General features: G+C 48.1%; 1 protein-coding gene across 3 annotated transcripts; it reads left to right on the top strand.

The window, feature by feature from the left end:
- Window positions 1-650: 650 nt before the first annotated feature.
- Window positions 651-20,785, top strand: Ptafr (platelet activating factor receptor). 3 transcript variants are annotated; one of them, XM_038333450.1, is made up of 3 exons: window positions 651-914; window positions 8,362-8,506; window positions 16,990-20,785. In XM_038333450.1, exon 3 carries the CDS (start codon window positions 17,036-17,038, stop codon window positions 18,059-18,061), a length of 1,026 nt encoding a protein of 341 aa, XP_038189378.1. In that variant the 5' UTR covers window positions 651-914; window positions 8,362-8,506; window positions 16,990-17,035; the 3' UTR covers window positions 18,062-20,785. The 3 variants fall into 3 exon arrangements, with proteins under 3 accessions (XP_038189378.1, XP_038189379.1, XP_038189380.1); XM_038333451.1 differs by lacking the exon at window positions 8,362-8,506; XM_038333452.1 differs by lacking the exons at window positions 651-914; window positions 8,362-8,506 and adding an exon at window positions 13,392-13,949.
- Window positions 20,786-21,259: the final 474 nt, after the last annotated feature.

Here is a 21,259-nt window from a genome sequence, read left to right as displayed (position 1 = left end):
CTCTTGGAAGTCCTCCCCTGACTCACCTTCTTACACACTCACTAGGGCTCAACCCCAGCTGCCCACACCTCTTCATCCTCTCCTACTCCCATGAACTCCCTTGCAGCCAACCTCCAGCTCAGGGACTTGAGAAGTTTCCTCTTTCCTCCAGCCCCGAGCTCTGCGTTCCGACAGGCTTCTTGGGCCCGATGCTTCTTGGTCACCAGGGATGCCCTGCCCAGTCTTAATGAGCACAGCGGTGCTTCCAGTGCTCCCTTCCCATCCTTTTCCTATTTAGTGGCCTCTCCCTTTCTCTCTGCCCTACGGAGAGGCGCACACACTCAGATGTTCATCCGTGCCTACTTGGCACATGCTCTCTGTAGCTCGTCCCTTCTCTCTTCTCACACCCGCGGTCTCAGTCTCTGCTCCCTCTCATTCCTCTCATGCGTTCCTGTTTACATCATTCTTTCTTCCTCGCTCTATCTCGTTCCCCTGCCCTCTCCTTTCCCTTTCCCTTCTGACTCTCTCTCACCCTCCTTCTTGCGCTGATTATTTGGTTACTCCTCTCTCTCTCTCTCTCTCTCTCTCTCTCTCTCTCTCTCTCTCTCTCTCTCTCTCTCTCTCTCCCTCCCTCCCTCCCTCCCTCCCCCTCCCTCTCTCCCCTCCCCACACACCCTGGCCCAGTAGCTACTGCTTACACCAGCTCTGCCCCCTGCTTGCTCTGCAGGAAACCTTTGCAGTACTCAGGTCTGGCTGGCTCAGCTTGGAGGTTCCTGTGGCATCCGCTGGAGAGGCCCCGGGTGGCTGTGTTTCCTTCCAGGGGTGACTTGGCAGTGATATGCTGTGTTTCCTCACTTCTGCATTTGCCAGGCTGCCACACAGAGCTGGGGCTTAGACCCCGAGGGACACGCAGAGCCCTACATTGAATGTTACAGGTAAGGAAGTTTCCAGTCCTGGCTGGGCAAGGGAGAATTCTACACAGATGTCCTCAGGAGGCCAAAGTCATGGCCCCTGGCCACACAGAAGAGGACTGGTGGCTGGATTTTTAAAGAACTATTCTGGCATCTTTCTCAGGCCAAAATGTTTAAAAGAAGTTTTTTTTTTCCTTGCTGTACAACAGGCCAGACCCTAGACCGTGTGCGAGCCTGCGCAGTGCTCTACCACGGAGCTCTGCCTTTAGCTCGCTCTGATTTTCATTACATTTTATTTGCTTATTGTATGTGTTTGTGTGTGTCACAGTGCACACGTGTGTCGTGTGTCAGAGGACAGGTTGTGGGAGTCGGTTCTCTCCTTCCCGCATCTATGTCTGGGGACTGAATTTCATTCTCAGGCTTAGCAGCAGGTGCCTTTACACTGAGCTATCTCACCAACCCCGTCTCGCTAACGGCTGAGGCTGGCCTTGATCTCACTGCGCAATACAGGCAAGTCTTGGATTATCTTTTTACTGTTTAAAGATTCATTCTTTATGTGCACGAGTGTTCTGCCTGCCCGTGCGTATGCTCACCATGTGTGTGCCTGGTGCTGAGGGAGCTCTGAACAAGGGGCCAGGTCCCTAGAACTGGCGTTAGAGTTGGTTGGGAGCCACCAAGTGGGTGCCAGGAACAGAACCTGGGGTTTCTCCAAGGGCAGCCAGTGCTCTTAACCCCTGAGCCGTCTCTCCAGCCCCAGGCTTTGGTTTTCAACCCTCTTGCAGCCTTCTGAGGGGTTGGCCTCTCTGCCCTTTCATTAGGCCTGATTTAGGCAGAGTTTCTTGGGACTGATCCTTCCAGGGAAATGGTCTTTCTGAGATGAAGCTAGGGCACCACCAGCAGCCGACTGCCCTTTGTTTAACAGCTGTGTGACCTTGGCCAAGTTTTTAGCCCTTTCTGTGTCTGCTCCCCTTCTGGCTTTCTCTTTCTCAGGTGGGGTGGGGAGGGTGAGCAAAAGGGTCTGGGACAGGGCTGAGTGCTTGGGACCTCACGCACTGCTGCGTTCCCGCAGGACAAGGAAGATAACTGGGTCACTGGTACAAAGGACTAGGCCCACAAACAGTTGTGATGTTAATTCTCAGGTGTTGCAGACAGAGCCCAGTGTGGTACTGGCTGTCCATCACTGGCAGGAAGTGTTGGGGTGGGGTGAAGGTGACTAACCAGAGCCGCTAGTCAGGGCCTTGTTCACTAATGAGGGATAAGGGGCCCCGCAGCTGTGCTCCAGATGGTCAAGGCCCAAGAAAGAGTATGATGGGAGTGGGGAGGGGTTGACTTCCAGAGAAAAGGGAATCCCTTCTTCTGGGTACCCAGAAAAAGGAGGTGACTGATCTGAGCCTTCTGTGGCTTCAGTTTTGCTTATAAACTGGAGCCTTGGGCACTTGAAGGGCCTCACTCCTCCTTTGTGGTTAAAAATCCTGACTTTGCAGTCTTGTGGCGAGGTGAAGGAAGAAGGCGGGTGGACGTGCTTTGCTGCCATAGGCAGTATGAACATGGTGTCACCACTGTGCTGATACCGAAGATCTCGCTGCTCGCCGCGTCTTCTCACCCTTAGCGTAACGTTTGCTCAGGAAAAGCACTGAGCTGGGTGTGGCGAGCATTCCAGAGGCGGAGGCAGTGGGGTCAGGAATTCAAGGCTAGCCTTAGCTATGTAGCAAGATGAAGGCCAGCCTGGGCTACATGAGATGAGACCTCCTCCCCAGTACTCCCCCTCCAAATAATATCTACTAGGTAGATGAAAAGATAGTAGCGTCAAAACTGTCCTTGTTTGGGATGGACAGTGATCAATCAGCCAGCTGTTGACCTTACCCCAGTCACCTTGATCACTCCATCTGATCAGTGAGGACTTGGGCAAGAAGGGATTCCCAGTCCCCGGCAGTGGTGAGCAGATGTGTCTCCTGGGCAAATGTCCCCTCCTGATTGTCGAGATGCATTAAGTCCCAGGCATGGGGTCTGTTTTATCTTTATTATTACTATTATTATTCATTCTTATTTATTTACTTTGACAATTTCCCCTGCCTCTACTCCTTCCAGTTTCTCCCCAGCTTTTTATCTTTTTTTTTGGTTTATTTTTTTATATTTAAAAAATTTCCATCTCCTCCCCTCTTCCTCCCCCTTCCCTCCCCTCCCCTCCACCCATACCCCCTCCCTCTTCAGGCTTTTTATCTTTTTATGGGAATTAAAGACCTCCCCTCTCTCGGTCGGCAGAGCTCTTGTTGAAGGCCTTTGCCCTGTCCTTTTCCATTCAGGGCCACTCAGTGGATGGAGGCTCAGGCCCAGGATGGGGCAGTAACTCCGCTAGGGTCTGGGAGCCCAGCTGGATGGGCTCTGTGGACAGGAGTCTACACTGGAAGTGGAACCAGCTCCTAAGAGCAGATGCTAGGCCCCCAGCACAGCTGCTCTGAGCAGCCACTTCTCTGAATCATGAGGGTGGAAGAAGCCTCTAAGAACTCCCTTGGGGGGGGGTCAAATGACCCTTTTTTAGGGGTCACCTAAGACCATTGGAAACCACTAGTATTTGCATTACAATTCATAACAGTAACAAGATTACAGTTATGAAGTAGCAACGAGAATAATTTTATGGTTGGGGTCACAGCATTGAGATCCCCCGGGTTAGAGTCTGTATTTGTGGTTTGGTGTTCAGCTCTACAGGAGTTGGGCCTTCCACCAGCTCTGGAGAAGACATCAGCGCCTGACCCAGGAAATTCGTCAGGAATTTGTGCAAAGCCCTTTCTAGTTCACACAGCCCAAGTGTGTTCCCTGTCTTCCAGACTTTGCCTTGTGCCTCCTGTGTCCTCCCTTCCCTTTTCCCTTTCACAGTCCTTCCTGGAGGCTGGCGGGACACCCCAGTTTATTTTTTTATCTTATTTTATTTACAGATTTATTTATTTATTTTATGGATATATGTTCTTGTCTACATATATATCTATCTGCACACCAGAAAGAGGGCATTGGATCTCACGACCGTGCTGAGATGGTTGTGAGCCACCATGTGGGTGCTGGGAATTGAACTCAGGACTTCTGGAAGAGCAGCCCGTTCTCTTAACCACTGAGCCAGATCTCCAGCCCCTGACCTCCCCCCCCCCAGTGTACAGATAAAAATCCCGATTCTTATCTGCCTGGGGTTCTTCAAGGCACCCCAGGTTCTGCCTGAGGGAGTCTTCAAGGTAGCGGTGGGTGGGTCGCATGGCTGAGACCGTTGTTCCCTTGGCTCCAGCGACTGAGCTTTCCCTCTGACAGCCCTGGAGGCTTCTCAGATGGTGTGGTGCCCTGTGGGTTTGCCCTGTGAGGACAGTGGGAAGGGAGCAGCTCCCTTGGCCATTAAAACAAAGTCACCAGTCAGAACCGTGAAAATACCGACAGCGCCTTGTTCTGCCAATCTGACGCTGCTTGCTTGCAAAAAGGCAAAAGCCCAATGGCCACGTGCGCCCAGCTGTTGGCCATCGGATGACCACAGGTCTTCACACACTGAAGCAAAGGGCCCCAGACAACTGGTCTGGGCGCCATGCTGGCACTCTAGACAACCTTGAGATCTTTGTGATGATAAATAAATCCCTGCCGGTTGCCATGACAAAGCTGGGCCATGCCCAGAAGAGAGAAGAGAAGAAAGGGACATCAATGTTCCTGGAAATCTTCTGGAAGGTTTGGATGGCTGCAGATGTTTCCCTTCGCCCCCACCCCCAATTGTTTGACCTTAGTAAGCACTCAGGCTCCCAGCCTACTAGGAGAGACAGTCCCTTTAGAGTGTGAGTACCTGTCTCCGCTGACCATTGCATACAAATTCCTTTCTGCTGCTAGAACAATCTAGTAACTCGTTAATGACATTGTATTTGGTAACAACACCCCATAGAAAGATTTTGATTTTATTTATTTATATTTATTTATTTGTCTATTCATTTATTTATTTTTGAGACAGGGTCTTGTGCAATCCAGGCTGGCCTCCAACTTGCTATGTAGATCAGGCTGGGACTTGAATTTTTGATCCTCCTGCCCCTATCCCCCAAATGCTGGGGTTACAGGCGTGTACCACTACTACATCCAGCCATAGGCTTTTTAAATTCTCATCATTTGGCATATGAAGAGGGGAAATTTAACCAGTGAGAAACCCTGACTCAAAAGACTGAACCTGAGGAACAACACCCAGAGCAGCTGACCTCTGCTGACACACACACACACACACACACACACACACACACACACACACACACACACACAGAGTCACACCTGAATCAAGGTAGGATCCCCAGCAACTGGGAAAATTGGCTCATTCTGGCGCCAGCCCTGGGATTCTGTCCTTATCAAAGATATCCATTTTGTTCAGCACAGTGCCGTGACTGCAGGGAATCTGGTGTGGAATCTTCATGGTCAGGATATTTGATCCCTTCATTTGGCCTCAGTTCTTCTCACATCTTGGAGAAATGGCAATGAGAACACTGTGAGGGGATACTAAGGGTCTGACCACCTTGGCTGACCCAGCCAGGAAACCAACAAGAGGCAGTGGGGAAGTCAGAACAGGAGGGAACTCATTTGTTTATTGAGCACCTACTATAGGCTCAACACTTTTCTCCTATTTTCCTGTGTGTGTGTTGTACATGTGCTGTGTGTGGACACATGACCTCTTCTAAGACTAGAAGATCTTACTCTAAAGTTACATTTCCTTGTCTATATATGTGTATGCATGTGCTTGCCTATGAGCCATGCCATGTGTGGGGGTCAGAAGACAAGCCAGCTGTTCCCTTCACCATGTGGGTTCTGTGGACGGACCTGCCTCCTGAGTGCTGGGGTTAAAGTGTGCGCCACCACTGCCTGGCTAGCTGTGTCTTCTGTAGAGAAACAACTATTTTGGTCCTTTACTCCCCCCTCCCTCTGGTGTTTCGCAGTGTAAGAACCAAACTTGGGGTCTTGTCTTTGCTTTTTTGTTTTGTTTTGTTTTGAGACCTTCACTATATAGCTCTATATTGTGTAGACCAAGGTGTCCCAGAACACAAGGCACCCTCTGCTCCAGTGTCCCAGATGCTGAAAATACTGGTACATACCATCATGGCTCATTCCTTTACACCCCTCCCCAGCCCCTTTTTAAAAGGCCTCATACTATAGCTTCTGTAGCTCAGGCAGCCCTTGAATTGACCGGGTAGTCAAGTCTGGCCTTCATCTGCTGTTCTTCCTGCCTCTACCCTCCGAGTATTGGAAATCAGGGGCACACCACCACGCCTGACTTTAAGTCCATTTAAAAACATTCATATTGAGGGTTGGAGAGATGGCTCAGAGGTTAAGAGCACCGGCTGCTTTTCCAGAGGACCTGAGTTCAATTCCCAGAAACCACATGGTGACTCTCATGGCCATCTATATAGTGAGATCTGATGACTTCTTCTGTTGTTCAGGCATGCATGCAGAGAGAATACTGTATACAAATAAATAAACACATTCATATTGCAAGCTGGAAGTGGCGGTGCACACCTCTAATACCAGAGTTTGGGAGGATCCTTGTGCATTTAAGGCCAGCCTAGCCTGCTTAGTAAATTCCAGGCCAGCCAAAGCTATATAATGAGACCCCATGTAAACAAAACAAAACAAATACAATATTCACACTGCTAATAAGGACATAGACTCTCAGAGACAAGAGAGGGTTTCCTGGTTGAATGAGGATTTAACCCAGCTCAGTCCAGTAGGGCTGGAGTTAGCTGGATGCAGAGCAGATCCACCCTCCTCTTTGCTCATTTTCTTCCTGACTTCAGGGTGGAAAGAAAGCTGCAGGGTCCTGGATGAAGGAATTTTTTTCCTGCCAGCATTTGGTAGTTTTATTTTGTTGAGACAAAATTTCACTGTGTAGCACTGGCAGGCCTGGAACTCCCTCCCTACGTAGACCTCAAAGTAGATCCTCCTGCATCCACCTCCCTAGTGCTGGTACTGTTATGATCAAAGTAAAATGCTGCAGGTCCCCAAGTGGCTGCAGCGGGCAGCCGGTCCCTAGACCATGCTGCAGGTCCCCCAAGTGGCAGCAGGCAGCAGGCTGCAGGTCCTGAGAGTAGTCAGTCAGAGGCAGGGACTGCGCAGTTCCCCAAGTGGCTGAGTAGGTCATGAGGGACAGAGAGTCTCAGGCAGGGAGTCACATGGTGGGTGAGAGACCTCAACGGAGCAGCCAGTCCCATGAGGAGTGACAGATGGATGGGTATCCATGCAGAGTGAGAGGTTGGATATTTTATTTATTTAGTGGGTTATTGAGGGGAAAAGGGAGAAGAGGAGAGAGAGAGAGGAGAGAGAGAGAGAGACAGAGAGAGAGAGAGACAAAGAGAGAGAGAGAGAGAGAGAGAGAGAGAGAGAGAGAGAGAGAGAGAGAGAGAGAGAGAGAGAGAGAGAGAGAAATCAGCTTGCTTAGGCAGAATGGGGGAATGGGGGAGGGAGTGGGCATGGCTTGTCTCTTAAAGGGACATCACAGACCATTACAGGCACCAAAGGTTCGAGCCACCATGCCGCCTGACTCCTGACAGGCATCTGAACTCTTCCCAGGTCTTAGGGCAGATCTGCAAACCCTGAGATGTTAGTCAAGGGGCAACTGGCTCCCAGCTGGACCACAGCGTGGCTTTGGAGAGTCCCAGTCTGCCATTTCCCAACTTTGTGAAAATGGACAGATCTGTTTTCTTTTCTAATCCCACACTCTTTCCTGGAACCGTAGGCGTCTCATCTAGAAGAAGATGAGTACAAACACATTTTCATAAGATATACGATCCCTGCTAAGAACCAATGCCTGAGATTTCTCTAGTGAAGGGCGTCCAGGGTCCTGAGTGGAGGTGGGCAGGCTCTGTTCCAGCACTTGCAACCGAGCAAGGGGCAGTTGACTCCAAGTGGTGGTACCCAAGTGGAAGGCATGGCTTCTCCTCTCTATACAACTTCTAGTCCACGCCCTGTTGGTGAATGCACCTTCAGGCCTGAGGGTTTGCAAGGAGATGCAAGATTTGTGAGCGAAGTTCTACGAGTCTGATTTACAGTATAAATATTTAGACATTTCTACCCTTGCCCTCAACTGACTTCACAAAACAGGGCTGGCCCGATGATGAACCCAGCTTTCCAGCCCAGTGTCTATTCCGGGCACTAACCAGGGCATTCTTCCTTCTGTCCAGCCCCCGATGGTGCCTCCCTTCTCACTGTCCTGGCAGGGAGCCCTTTCCTCAGGGCTGCTAGCATTGCTGGTGGGTATGGGGTAGAGATCTAGATGGCAGGATCCCGCTGTTTCCTAGACTTACCTGCTCCCACCTGAGGGTGGGGCCTGGGCAGTTGTTCAGCTTTGACCCTTCAGGGAACCATGCCCAAGGTTAAATTGAGCGGTTCATGGTTCAAGCCTCCCCCTCCTTCTAAGTGTCTATGCTTTCTCAGCTTGCTTTTTCAAGTTAAATTAAAAAGCTATTTTTTTTTTAAACAGAAAGTTTTATTTACCACACTGCAAGGGGCAGCAGCCTGGGCACTGATGGGAGCCCTGTCCACGGACCAAGGACGCAGGTGTTTTCCAGAGCTGTTGAAAGCTGTGTTGGCATGAACTAGAGACTGTCTCGAGCTGGGAAGAGCTGGTATGTGGAGCTCTGGGTCTGTGGGTACCCACAGTTAGGTTCCTCTGGCTCCAAATAGATGAGCCACCTGGGAGAGGAAGAACAGCTGACCAGCTGGGCTCAGGTCCGCTTTTAGTCATTGTGTTCTCTCATCTTTGGGCCTTGTTAGAAGTGTCAGATTTATTCTATTTTATTATTATTATTTTTTGAATCAGGATCTCTCTACATTGCTCTGGCTGTCCTAAAACTCTTTGTAGACCAGGTTAGCCTCAACCTCAGAAAGACCCATCTGCCTCTGCCTTCCTAGTGCTGGAATTAAAGGCATGTGCCACCATTCCCAGTGAGATATTTTTTTTAAAGACAGACTCCTTAGCCCAGGCTAGACTCCCTGGCCTCTAGCTTCCTACTTAGTTAAGGATGACCCTGAGCTTTTACAGGTGTGCATCACCATGCCTACACTGATGTGGTGCTGGATATCAGAACTAGGGTTTCCTGTATCAAACCTGCAGTGTTCCACAACTGAGCCCAAGTTCCCACTGTAAGATTTTTTTTTCACCTGGAGAGACAGAAGCTCCAAGAGCCACATCACTTGCCTAAAGCCACTTACAAGTAAAGAAATGATAAACCAAATAAATGATAAATGATATCTTTATGGCAGGAGAAACCCCATTCTTCCCACTTCATTTTACCCCTCCCCCCATTTGCCTCCCCAGAAAATCTTTTCTTTGAAATTGTGGCCAGTGGCTTAGTGCTTCATTTATTCATTTGCTGGCTGCGGACACTGGGAGTGAAGAAATAAAAACGGTTTAGTCTCTGCTCTCAGGAAGCGTCTTCCTTCACGGTGAGGAAATGGCATAGAAATCAGTATCTAAGCCAGGCATGGTGGTGCACATCTTTAATCCCAGCACTCAGGATGCAGAGGCAGGAGGATCTCTGAGTTGGAGGCCAGCCTGGTCTACAGAGTGAGTTCCAGGACAGCCAGGGCTACACAGAGAAACCCTGTCTCAAAACAAAGCAAAGCAGAGAAAGAAATCACTATCTACAGCATGTGGTGAGCTGGGCTTGGTGTTGTAGGCCTGGTCCCAGCTCATCAGAGTCCCAAGTTCAATGCGTTCTCACAACTTAGTGAAACCAAAAGAGCTAAGGAAGAACTCGGGGTTCAGCTCAGAGGTGGAGTGCCTGGTTAGTACTCACGAGTTCCTGGATTTCACCCCTGCTGCTGAAAAACAATCCTACTGAAGTAATTCAGGTTGATACATTAAAATTTTGGTGCTTCTTTGGGTACATCCTGGGTGCGCCTCACTCACCTAGCCCTTGGCTTTCTCAGCCTAGGCAGGCATGACAGGGCAGGGCCCACGATGTCCTAAGCTAACCCTCTGACGGGAGTTTTCTGGAGACAGTCATCATTGTCTTAGTAACTGGTGCTCAGACCCACAAGAAGGAAGGGACTTCCTGTGTGGGTAGTGGGTAGGGACACGATTTCCCCACATCTGTCTCTGAACAGCCCAGCTGTGTACTGCCCCTGCTCCTTGCCCTTCTCAGATAGAGCTAGATCAGAAATGCTTCCCACCTCAGGAGCCACACAGTTGGGGGGTTCCAGCAGGACAGAGGAAAGGCTCAGAAGAGGGGACATCTTGACTCCCAAGGAGAGGAGCTGAGACTATGGGCCAGGGCTATGCATATTTTCTGGTCTCTGGTGTGTCTTTACTGACTGGCAGTTTCAAGACCTTTGTGCTTCGTGGGTTATACCTACTGCTGTTTTCCATGTGGGCTGGGATGTAGCTTATCCTCAGAGATCTTGCCTAGCATGGCTAAGACCCCAGGTCTGAGCTCCAGTGCGGGAGTGTGTGTGTGGGAGGAAACATTACAGCTAGGATTTTCTAAAACAACACAAAAAAACCAAACCAAATCCAAACTAACGTAGCTTAACATAAATAATGATTTTTTTTTTTCAGAAAACAGCAGGATTTTATAAAATAAACAGTTCAGGGAAAAGAGTGGCATCTGCTGGACATTGTTTACAAAGCTCTTTAATGTCGGATTAAATAAGAGACAGCGGGGGCGGGGGGGGGGATCTCACAGCCGCTTCCACATTCGCTGTGTGGTGATAAGCTGCTTTGTTTGCAGGAAACGGTGGTTGCTGCGTAGCCATGTACTGGTGAAAGGAAGGTTTTTCCCTGTCTTGTGCTGGGGAGGGAGTTTGGGCCTTGCACACACAGAGTACCTGCTCTACCCCTGAGCCCAGAGGGCTCGAGCTCGGACAGAGGGCTCTATCAGATAATTGGAGACGTTTTTCTTTGACTTTAAAAATATTTTTATGAAGTCGGGAGGTGGTGCACACCTTTAATCCCAACACTCTGGAGGCAGAGGCAGGCAGATCTCTGTGAATTTGAGGTAAGCTTGGTCTACAGAGTGAGTTCTAGGACAGCCAGGCTACACAGAAAAACTTTTTAAAATTAGTGTGCATGAATTACACAGAATAATAAATCTGTTTCATTACAGCTTTTCATGCACGTTTAGAATGCATTTTGACCACATTCACCCCATTACCTTCTCTTGTCTCCCTCCCATGATCTGTTCTTCTTCCCAATTAGGCTCCCTGAAAGTATGCATTTGTTTGTCTGACTGTTTTGGTTCTTTGATAAAGGGTCACATGTAGCCCAGTCTTTCTTTCCTCTGCCAGGATGATTCAGAGGCAAGGTCAGCTAGCAGATCAAATTATTGCATAGATGCTTCCCTCTGGCAGACCACATTATAGTCCTGTTTGCGGCGGAAGCCTTTTGTAGATGTTATCCATCTCACACAGAGTATTGAAAAGATGCATGCTTAATGCTTAAGGTTTAGTAAAAAGGATAATTTACAGGTTGAACAGATGGCTCGGTAGGTGTAAGAGATGACCAGATGATTCTTGGGTCCCATGTGGTGCAAGGAAAAACCAACTTATAAAAGCTGTTCTCTCACCTCCACACGTACACCACGGCACTCGCGTACACCACAGCACTCGCGTACACCATGGCACTTGTATACACACGTACACCATGGCACTCGCGTACACCATGGCACTCGCGTACACCACGGCACTAGTGTACACCACGGCACTCGCGTACACCGCAGCACTCGTGTACACCATGGCACTCATGTACACGGCAGCACTCGTGTACACCATGGCACTCACATACACCACGGCACTAGTGTACACCACGGCACTCGCGTACACCACAGCACTCGTGTACACCATGGCACTCACGTACACCATGGCACTCACGTACACCACGGCACTAGTGTACACCACGGCACTCGCGTACACCACAGCACTCGCGTACACCATGGCACTTGTATACACACGTACACCATGGCACTCGCGTACACCATGGCACTCGCGTACACCATGGCACTCGCGTACACCACGGCACTAGTGTACACCATGGCACTCACGTACACCACGGCACTAGTGTACACCACGGCACTCGCGTACACCATGGCACTCACGTACACCATGGCACTAGTGTACACCACGGCACTCGCGTACACAGGCACACATACTCTAAATAAATAAATAAATAAATGTAAAGCTGTTTAAACAGATAACTTTCTTGATTTATCAAAGACATTTAAAAATTTTAAGTGTTTATATATGCATGCATTTTTTATTATTGTGGTTTTTGTTTTTATGTTTGTTTGAGTATAGCCTAGATTGGTTTCAAACTCTCTATGTAACTGAGACTGGTCTTGAACTCTTGATCTTCTTGCCTCAGCCTCCTGTTTTTTCTCCCCCCCTCCCCCTTCCCGGACAGGGTTTCTCTGTGTAATCCTGACTGTCCTAAAACTTGCTCTGTAGACTAGGCTGGCTTTGAACTCACAGAGATCTTCCTGCCTCTGCCTCCCGAGATCTGGGATTAAAGGTGTGTACCACCAAAACCAGCTGAATATTTATCTGTTTTTACCCTTCAAGTCCTTGGTTGTGAAGAAGTCACTGTTTGCCTTTGTAATCTGGTGTCACTGGATCTGTGCTTAGGAGCCTGACAGTTGCTCACCATTGCTGTTGCACTGTCAGTGCAGATGGGACATAGTTAAAAAGGAAATTGGTCGCTGGGTATGATAACTCACTCATGTAGTCTCAGCACCTGAGAGGCTGAGGCAGGAAGAGTGTCATGATTTCAATGCTATTCTGGTCTATTTTTTTGTTTTGTTCTGTTTTTGTTTTTCGAGTCAGGGTTTTGAAGACAGAAGTTTCTGTACCAAAAGTCACTCCCAAGTAGCCACACAGAGGCTTAATATTAATTATAAATGCTCAGTCGATAGCTCAGGCTTATTACCAGCTAACTCTTACATTTTCAATTAACACATATTTTTACCTACACTTTGCCACCTGAGTTGGTACTTTCTCAGTACAGCATGCCCATCTTGCCTCTCTCTGTGTCTTATTAAATTATTATGATTAAATTATTATTAAATTAAAACAATTATTATTTAAAGTTATTTATTTAAAATAACTGGCAATATAATTTATAGTATGACTCAGAATGAATTTTTATTTTTTATTTAAAAATTTAAAAAATTATTTCAAAATATTAAATTAAAAATATCATTATTTAAAATTATTTATTTTTTAAAAATTAAAATTATTAAATATTAAGATATTTAAAATTATTATGATTTATCAGGAATTCTGAGACCTATGGATTTGACATATAAATTACTGTTCTGCTAGATAGATCAGAGACATAAAAAATGTTTTCAATAAAGTTTCATGGCAGCCAATTGTCCCTTTAAATGTACTTGTATTTAGTCTCTTTCAAGTGTTTTCCCTGCGGAAGGCTCCGGAAGGGATGGGTGTCATTAACAAGGTTTCTCGCTTGTTCCTGTGCATTAGGTTTTGGTTCTGGGAATAAATGTTGAGAAGACAGTTTCTGGTTCTCACAGGTGGCTCAGCCTCTATGAAGAACATGAGGTCTGAATCGTGAGTGGAAATCGGCCAAGTGAAAGGAATGGAGGAATGGGGATTGTTTTAGTTTCTTCTCTGATGCTTTGATAAACATCCTCACCAAGCTGGGCTGTGGTGGTGCACACCTTTAATCCCAGCACTCCAGGAATTGAGGCCGGAGGGTCTCTGAGCTCAAGACCAGCCTGGTCTACAGAGTGCGTTCCAGGACAGCGAGGGCTACACAGAGGAACCCTATCTGGAAAAAACAAAAACAAAACAAAAAAACCAAAGCCTCCCCCCCCCCCAAAAAAGAATCTGACCAAAAACAATGTAGAAGAGGAATAGATTTGCTTGGCCTACCCTAGTCTGCCATTGAAGAAAGTCAAGGCAGGAAGCTGAAAGGCAGAGAACAGCTTGCTATTCCACAGGGTTATCTCCAACCGAGGAACTCATTTCACAGTCAAAGAAGTACAGCAGAAACCACGGAGGATGCTGCTTGCTGGCTGTTTATAGAGTTCAGTATCATCTGCCTAGGGGATGGTAAGGATCCCAGAGAGCTCCATCAATTAACAATGGAGACAATCTCCCATAGACATACCCCCAGGCCAATCTGATCTAGGTAATTTCTCAGTTGAAGTTCTCAGGTCAGAAGACGACTCTAGGCCCATCAAGTTGGGGAACTAACCAGAATCTGTAGCTTCGAGGTTGAGCCCTTGCCTTAGCCTTGGTTTCTGTCAGCATTCAGAAGGAGGGTAGAAAGGGAGGTAGAAATAGAGGAGGAGAGGGAGGGAAGGAGAGAGAGCAAGAGCCTTCTAGGCAGCAGGTTCACTGAGGATTTTGGAACTGGGAGGCCTGGATAGGTCTGAAGTCCTTCCAGAGAAGCCACTCTAGCCGGAGACTGTTGGGAAGGTGGCCCAGGGTGCAAGCGGAGTGGCAGCTGGAGGGCTGGAGGGCAGGGCAGGGGACATGTAGTGGCTTCCCTCAGTCCTGGCACCATGCACAAAGCACATCTCTCTTGCAATGTTTACACTATCCTCATCTAGGCCTTCACAGAAGTGCTCTCTGTTTCCCGGATCTCTTTGCTCTTCCTGTCAGCCCCCCATTTGCTCTTTGTGTGGCAGCTCTCTGAATTCCTTCAGCTGTTCTCCTCAGGATGTGCTCCCTGAAGCAAGGCTTTGCCTTCAACACCCAATGGGAGTCGGTGCTCAGAGAGTTTTGTTGGACGGATGGATGGATGGATGGATGGATGGATGGATGGGGGAACAAATGGTTTTGAGATCCAGACCACTCTGGTTTTCTATAAATAGTATGTGTGTGTGTGTGTGTGTGTGTGTGTGTGTGTGTGTGTGCGTGTGTTATAGGCATGTGAGTGTAAATATCCCTGGACTGAATTACAGGCACTTGTGGGTCACCCACAAGGGTGTTGGGAACAGAATTCAAGTTAAGAGCAGGACCCCTATTCCACTTTGGAACAGAGGTGTGACCTTGGCTAGGTGACATCCACTCTGTAGCCTTTATAAGATAAAGGGAGAACATAGCTTTGAAGGAGAATGGACAGTGGGGAAACTATGAAGTAGAGTTTGAGAAGTGGAATAAAGGACTGTTTTATTTATTTATTTTTAGGGTAAAGGATTATTTCATTTCTTTATTTTTTTTTCTTAAAGTTTATTTAATGTGCATTGGTATAATGCTGTCAGATTCTCTTGAATTGGAGCTACAGACAGCTGCAAGCTGCCATGTGGTTGCTGGGAATTGAACCCGGGTCCTCTAGAGGAGCAGTCAGTGCTCTTAACCACTGAGCCATCTCTCCAGCCCTCATTTCTTTATTTTTGAGGCAAACTCTCACTGTGTAGCTCTGGCTGGCCTTCAGTTCACGGAGACCTGCCTCTCTGGCGCTAGGATTAAAAGTCTGTGCCACCGTGCTTAGCTTTAATCTTTAATGCATCTAGATTTTTGTCTTGAAATAACTCCAGGATACTTTTTGATGGGAGTCGTGCCTGAGACAGGATCTAAGGCAGCCCAGGCTGATCTCAAACTCACTGTGCAGCTGAGGATGACCTTGAACCTCCTGCCTCAGCCTCCCAAATGCTGGAGCTGCACACCTGTGCCTCCACCTGTAGCCACCCAGCTAACGTCAGGACTTTTTAAAGATGGAGTTGTAAGAGAGTGCAAAATAGGAGCCATACTTTCCCTCCGCCAGCCTTCCCTAGTATTACAGACCTCAAATACAGTTCTCAAAACAGAGAACCAATTTTTTTTTTTTTTCAGTTCTGGAGGTGGAACCCAAGATAACACGTATCAGAGTGAGCACTCCCTCACCGAGCTTCACTCCCAGCCCCAGGAAGTTCATGTTAAGGCAACATTAATAACTAACTTATGGATGTTATTTGAAATTTATCAAATTTTTTTCTCTAGTTAAATGTTTACTTTGTTCCAAGATAAAATCCAGGATTCTAAATTGCATTTAGTCTCTCTGCCTCTCTTTCTCTGTCTCTCTGTCTCTGTCTCTGTCTCTGTCTCTCTCTCTTTCTCTCTCTGTGTGTATGTGTGCTTGTGTGATCTATTTATGTTTTGAGACAGAGTTTCATGCTGTAGCCCAGACTAGTCTTCAACTCACTATGTAGCCCAGGCTGGCCTGATATTCACTTAACCCTCTTGCCTCAGCCTCCCACGTGCTGAAATTATGTATGTGAGTCACTGTGCCTGGCCACATGGGTGTTCAGTCTCCGATAATCTCTGACAGTTCCTCAAGTTTTCCTTGACTTTCATGACACTGACTCTTGAATTGGCACTGGCCAGTCATATTGAAGGACGTTTATAGTTTTGATGTGTTGGGTTTTGGGTGGAGTAGGAGGGTAGTAGGCTGGAGGTCCAACCCTTGGTCACATACATGCCAAGTAACAGACCACTGTGCTATAGCTGTTTATCTGTTGACTGGATAAAAAAAAAAATTGAGGCAGAGTATCATTATGTAGTTTAAGTTGTCCTAAAACTCCTTCCCTAGACCAGGATGGCTTCAAACCATCCTCCCGCCTCTGCCTGTCAAGTGAATTCCACTACAGGTGTGTGGGCCTATCCTAAAACGTTTTGCAATATGAACTTTTTAATACCCTTTTAATTTTATTTATTTTATGCACGTGAGTGTTTGTCTGCATGTCTCTGCACCATGTGTGTGCCTGGTGCCTGGTGCAGGTCCAGAAAGGGCATCAGATCCCCTGGAACTGGAGTTACAGCACCGACGTACACCAGATGTACAGCACACACACACAGAGGCACACACACAGAAGTCAGGTGACTAGTACAATCTGTTCTTGGCTTCTTCCATGTAGGTCCTGGTGATCCATTCAGGCTACCAGACTTGGCGCCTGGTGCCTCTAGCTACTGAATCATCTCATAGGCAGCTAAGCGTATTTATGTAGGCTCTGCCTTCATTAACTCTCTCTTAATCCTTGGGATTAAATTTCAACATGAATTCTAGAGAGGTCTCTAACATTCAAAGTGAAGCAAGGAGCCTTGCAATTGAGGTAAGGGAGTCCCTCGTTGGCTGTTTATTAACCAGAATCTTTGCATGTTCTTCCAGGCATATACAGCACCCCATGATCAGGTGACCCTTCCAGCCCAGAGCAATGGAGCAGAATGAATCCTCCCGTGTGGATTCTGAGTTTCGATACACCCTCTTTCCCATTGTTTACAGTGTCATCTTTGTGTTGGGGGTGATTGCCAATACCTATGTGCTGTGGGTCTTTGCCCGCTTGTACCCTTCCAAGAAACTGAACGAGATAAAGATCTTCATGGTGAACCTCACCGTTGCCGACCTGCTCTTCTTGATCACCCTCCCGCTGTGGATTGTCTACTATTACAATGAAGGCAACTGGATTCTACCCAAATTCCTGTGCAACCTGGCCGGCTGCCTCTTCTTCATCAATACCTACTGTAGTGTGGCCTTTCTGGGTGTCATCACTTATAACCGCTACCAGGCAGTGGCCTATCCCATCAAGACTGCTCAGGCCACCACCCGCAAGCGTGGCATCTCTTTGTGCCTGGTCATTTGGATATCCATCGTGGCTACTGCATCCTACTTCCTGGCCACAGACTCCACCAACGTGGTTCGTACAAAGGATGGCTTAGGCAACATCACCCGCTGCTTTGAGCACTATGAGCCGCGCAGTGTGCCGATCCTTGTGGTTCACGTCTTCATCGCATTCTGTTTCTTCCTCGTCTTCCTTCTTATCCTCTACTGCAACCTGGTCATCATCCATACGCTGCTCACACGGCAGGTACGGCAGCAACGCAAACCTGAAGTGAAGCGCCGGGCGCTGTGGATGGTCTGCACGGTCTTGGCGGTGTTTATTATCTGCTTTGTGCCCCATCACATGGTCCAGCTGCCCTGGACCCTTGCAGAGCTGGGCTACCAGACCAACTTCCACCAGGCTATTAATGATGCCCATCAGATCACCCTTTGCCTCCTCAGCACCAACTGTGTCTTAGACCCTGTAATCTACTGCTTTCTTACCAAGAAGTTCCGAAAGCACCTCAGCGAAAAGTTTTACAACATACGCAGTAGCCGGAAGTGCTCCCGGGCCACTACTGACACCGGCACCGAAGTGATGGTGCCGGCCGACCAGACTCCTGTCATGTTGCTAAAAAATTAATCTCTGTCTTATTAAAGACAGACCCAGAGTCTCCTCTTCCGTGGACCCAGCCTGAGATGGGAGGTGAGAGGTTTCTGCTTGTGGACAACCCCTCCTGGGACCATAGCGGACCACTGAGTGCAGCGGTTCCTTTCTCACCAAGACGCTGGTTGACGGCACTGCCAGCTTGTTGGAAAATACCGAACTTGAATGCTCCTTTTTACTCATCCGTGGGTTAAAACTAGCGACTGTGGCTTATGGCTTCATCCAGAGCTTCTGAATCTGACATCCCGACTAGGGCCAAACTTTGGGCTTAGACTCTGAGTTACCTAGTTCTCTGACTGGGGCCGCAGCCTTAGTATTGGGCACTGCCTCCTGCTGCAGGCAGGGAAGAAGTTATGGGCGAACAACGCTTCACTGGTCCTGTGGAAGATCTTTGTGGGAACAGTGGGTTTGGGATGGCGCCCTGCCTTCTCCACCCACAGGTACAAGGTCTCTGTGATACTTCTAGAGGAAGTGGTTTGATGGAAGCCTCTGATGACCCAGAAATTTATCTCAAATGTAACCAGAGGAAATAATACAAAAGCTGACCAGAAGCTAGGATGGGAGCGAATTTCCCGAGGCAGCTGAGTTTCCACCCAGGCCTGAGAGTCTAGGAGAGAGATAGCTCCCTCAGGACCCTGCAGTTTCAACTGCGGGCAGGCTGCAGCTTCTTTTGGTGACCTCTAAACACCTGATGGTGACTTTTGACAAGTGTGTTAGTCACACTTCACTCGCTGTGCCCAGCCCTTCTGTCAGAAACAACTTATGGAAGGAGAGATTTATTTGGCTCACAATTTCAGAAGACTTTACTCCATCATGGCAACCAAGGCCTGCCTGGGCAGCTCAGACTATTGGTGGCAGGAACAGGAGGCAGAGGTTGTTCATGTGGCAGTGAGCCAGGAGACAAAGCAGCACTTTAAACTGGGGCTGGGTGCAATCTTCAGAAGCCCCCTGCCAGCCGCCCATTTCTACAGCCAGGTCCTACCTCCTACCGGTTCCACAGGCTCCCATAATAACACCAATAATGGGAGAATGAACACACAGACCACGGCCCTGGGCCAGTGAGATCAGGTAAAGGCACTTGCTGCTAACATGGACAATCAGAGTTCGATCCCAGAACCCACATGGTGGAATGGGAACAGATTTCTGCAGGTTGTCCTTTGACCTCTTCATGCATGCTGTCATGCACATGCCCCGCCTCCCCCATATACGCATAAATATACATACAAAATAACGTAACAGAGCAAAACAAACATGGCCCCGTGGAGGTGCCGGGTATTTTAGATTCAAGACACATGAACTATTACATTCACGCAAGGTCCTCTCCTGCTCTCTGAACAGGAGCAGAAACCGCAGACTCAGAACTCTGAGAAATTTTCCTGGTTCCCTGAGCCTTGCATTCCTTAAAAAACATGTTCTTGGGGGCTGGAGAGATGGCTCAGTGGCTAAGAGCACTGACTGCTCTTCCTAAGGACCTGGGTTCAATTCCCAGCACCCACATGGCAGCTCCCTACTGTCTGAAGATCCAGTTGCAGGGGATCTGACACCTTCACACCAATGCACATTAAATAAACCATAAAAATATTTTTTAAAAAATGTTCTTCCTTCCAGCCAGTGTCCCCTTCCAGTTAGTGTCCCCTTCCAGCCAGTGTCCCCTTCCAGCCAGCGTCCCCTTCCAGCTAGTGTTCCCTTGACTTTGGGTCAGTTGATTCCTGTCTGCCAGACAAGCATGGGCTTGTTCCAATAGGCTGGTGACCTGCTTGGGTTTGGGGTGATGGCCATGGGCTGTCCCTAGCTGAAGGTGACTAGGTAGCAAAAGCAACACACTTGAACTTTGGCATTTTACAAACTCAGGCTCAAGGCCCATCTGTGCTTGGTGCTGTCTAGGAAGTGGGAATTCGACTTTCTGCCTCTTAGTGTTATTAGCTGGGAGGTGCGGCCTACCTCACTACGGGGCTGTTACCAATGAGCAGAGCATGCTCAGCTGACTCTTGATTGACTCCCTGCGATCTTCTGATAGGAATTGAAGGGGTGAGAGTTGGACATGTGGATTCAAAATGCTGTTGGGGATTTACGAGCCACGTACTGAAGTCATTTAAACTCCGGAGCTGTGACCATGTCTGTGTGTAAAGTGAGTGGTTTGGGTGGCCACCTGGGCAGACAAATGGCTTCAGAGAAGGCAGATGTGCCAGGCAAAGCAGAGGCCGGAGAGGAACCACTTCCAGTGGTTCTCAGTCTCCCTAATGCTGCAACCCATTTAATACAATTCCTCATGCTTTGCGACCCCCAACTGTAAAATTATTTTCATTGTTACTTCATAACTAATTTTGCTACTGTTATGAATCATAATGTAATGTAGATATTTATGGAGAGAGAGGTTTGCCAAAGTGCTCTCGACCCACAGGTTGAGAATCACTGCACTGGAGCCTGGAGAGACGAGAATACACAGCTTCCCAGGGCCAGAGAGAGCATTTCATTCCTGCATGCTTTCCCTTGAGTCCCGAGATGTTTTCTTGGCAGGATTCCTTCTTGCTTAAACTCATTTGGATGGGGGTCTAGCACCTTCAATCAAATAACCTTCTCTATGTTTCTGTGCTAATACAGCACATTCTGAACTTGTTCATTTGCTTATCCTCCTTGTCATTGTTTTGTAATAGCCATGTACCGTGGTATGTTTACTTAATAAATATTTTTGTTTTTAAATTGGGTCAATTTTTAAAACTTATGTTCCTACCTCACAGGCACCCTATAGATTAAAGATTTTCCTGCCCATTTTACAGGTGGGAAAAAGGAGGCTAGGAGGAACTGAGTCAAGGTAAAAGAGAGTAAGTGGCAGAGTCATTAATATTCAAAACTAGAACTCCGAGTAAGCACAGGCTCCCTCCCCCCCCCCTTTGCCGTGTAACTGTACCAGTACCCTACTTCTTCTAAGCATCTTGTGTGTGCTGGGGCTGGAGCTGGGACAGGCTTCTACCCTGATGTTGGAGGTCTCTTATGCAGCTCAAGCTGCCTGAAACCCCATGGGGACTCTTCCCAGACATAGGTACCTATGATCAGGCACTTGGGACATTGGTTGATAGACACGAACACCCAAATGGTTCTAAGAACTCTGAGAACCAGAGCTCATCGCTGCTGAAGCCAGGCGGAGCGGTCACTAATCATGAGACTGAATTCACT

This window comes from Arvicola amphibius, chromosome 6 (genome assembly GCF_903992535.2).
Source record: "Arvicola amphibius chromosome 6, mArvAmp1.2, whole genome shotgun sequence".
Taxonomy (NCBI): Eukaryota; Metazoa; Chordata; class Mammalia; order Rodentia; family Cricetidae; genus Arvicola; species Arvicola amphibius.
The sequence above is the reverse complement of the archived record's forward strand: the minus strand, read 5'-3'. Positions and strand labels throughout refer to the sequence as shown.